This window comes from Sinocyclocheilus rhinocerous, unplaced genomic scaffold (genome assembly GCF_001515625.1).
Source record: "Sinocyclocheilus rhinocerous isolate Xijiao unplaced genomic scaffold, SAMN03320098_v1.1 scaffold159, whole genome shotgun sequence".
NCBI classification, from domain to species: Eukaryota; Metazoa; Chordata; class Actinopteri; order Cypriniformes; family Cyprinidae; genus Sinocyclocheilus; species Sinocyclocheilus rhinocerous.
The window spans coordinates 63,297-64,436 of record NW_015666558.1 but is presented as its reverse complement, the minus strand read 5'-3'; the positions used below and the strand labels follow the sequence as shown (position 1 = coordinate 64,436).

General features: G+C 44.6%; 1 protein-coding gene across 1 annotated transcript in view; it reads right to left on the bottom strand.

Moving 5' to 3' along the window:
* LOC107732750 (protein transport protein Sec31A-like) overlaps positions 1 to 1,140 on the bottom strand; it is a 45,219-nt gene that overhangs the window by 1,532 nt on the left and 42,547 nt on the right. Inside the window, exons 21-22 of the mRNA XM_016544169.1 lie at positions 832 to 957; positions 630 to 749 (exon numbers count right to left, since the gene is read on the bottom strand). Of these exons, the coding sequence (XP_016399655.1) occupies positions 630 to 749; positions 832 to 957 (246 nt within the window). The remainder of the gene's footprint in view (positions 1 to 629; positions 750 to 831; positions 958 to 1,140) is intronic.

Genomic DNA, 1,140 nt, shown 5'->3' with positions numbered 1-1,140 from the left:
TCTTTATTTGACCCTCTAACTCTAGCACTCTCTATTCTAATTCTATTCTTTAAAAAAAGAAAAACTTGCCCCTTTTAGACTTGCACTTTATTCACTTACTAACTGCTTATTTTTCTTTAAAAACAAACAAACTAACACTAGCTTCTAACCTTGCTACGTGTACTGCATTAAGCTAACTGAGACTTGTTATAACACTTGTATATCATTGCTCTTTTGTTGATTCTGATTGCTTCCATTTGTAAGTCGCTTTGGATAAAAGTGTCTGCTAAAAGACTAAATGTAATGTAATGTAAATGTAAAGATCCTTTAAAGTCATTATTGTTTTAAATGAGAAAAGCACTGAATAGACATTACAAGAAATATATTGATTCAACATGCATAAATAATGGTAATAAATGGGTATTAATATTTGTTTAATTGAATATTGAACTTTGGCAAATTCTATTGCACTAGACTGTACTTTGTAAACACGACCCCCTGTCTGTCGACACTATGAACCTGTGCAACAATTCCAGACAGTTACATAAAGACAGCCAATTAGATTAGAGCTTGCCAGATTGAGAAAGCTCTTGGCAGCTGTGTATGCAATGTGTCTCGTGTGTGTGCGTGCGTGTGTGTGTGTGTGTTACCGGGTCTGCGGCGGCCAGCTGACAGCGCTGCACCAGGCTGCTGAAGGTGGTCTTGAGGATCATGTGTTCGGCGGGGATTTCCTTCTGCTCCACGTGCTCGGCAGGAAGCTGCTGTAAGGACTACAACACACACACACACACACTGTTAATATGATGAAAAACACAAGCTCATCTGACAGGCTCTGGCATGACGACCTCTGACCTGCACGCTGGGCTCCTGAGGGGCTCCGGGCGGCACCTGGATCCGATCCTGAGGAACAGGAGTCTCCACCGGGAAACCCATCACCGGTGCTGTGATCGGAGCAGGGGGAGTGTAGTTCTCTGGCAGCTGAACAACACACACACACACACACATACACGCACGCACACATACACGCACGCACACATACACGCGCACACACACGCACACAGACACATGCGCACACACACACGCGCACACACACAGACACACGCGCACACAGACACACGAAAATGGTAAAGTCTACACGCGCACACGCACAGACACACGCGC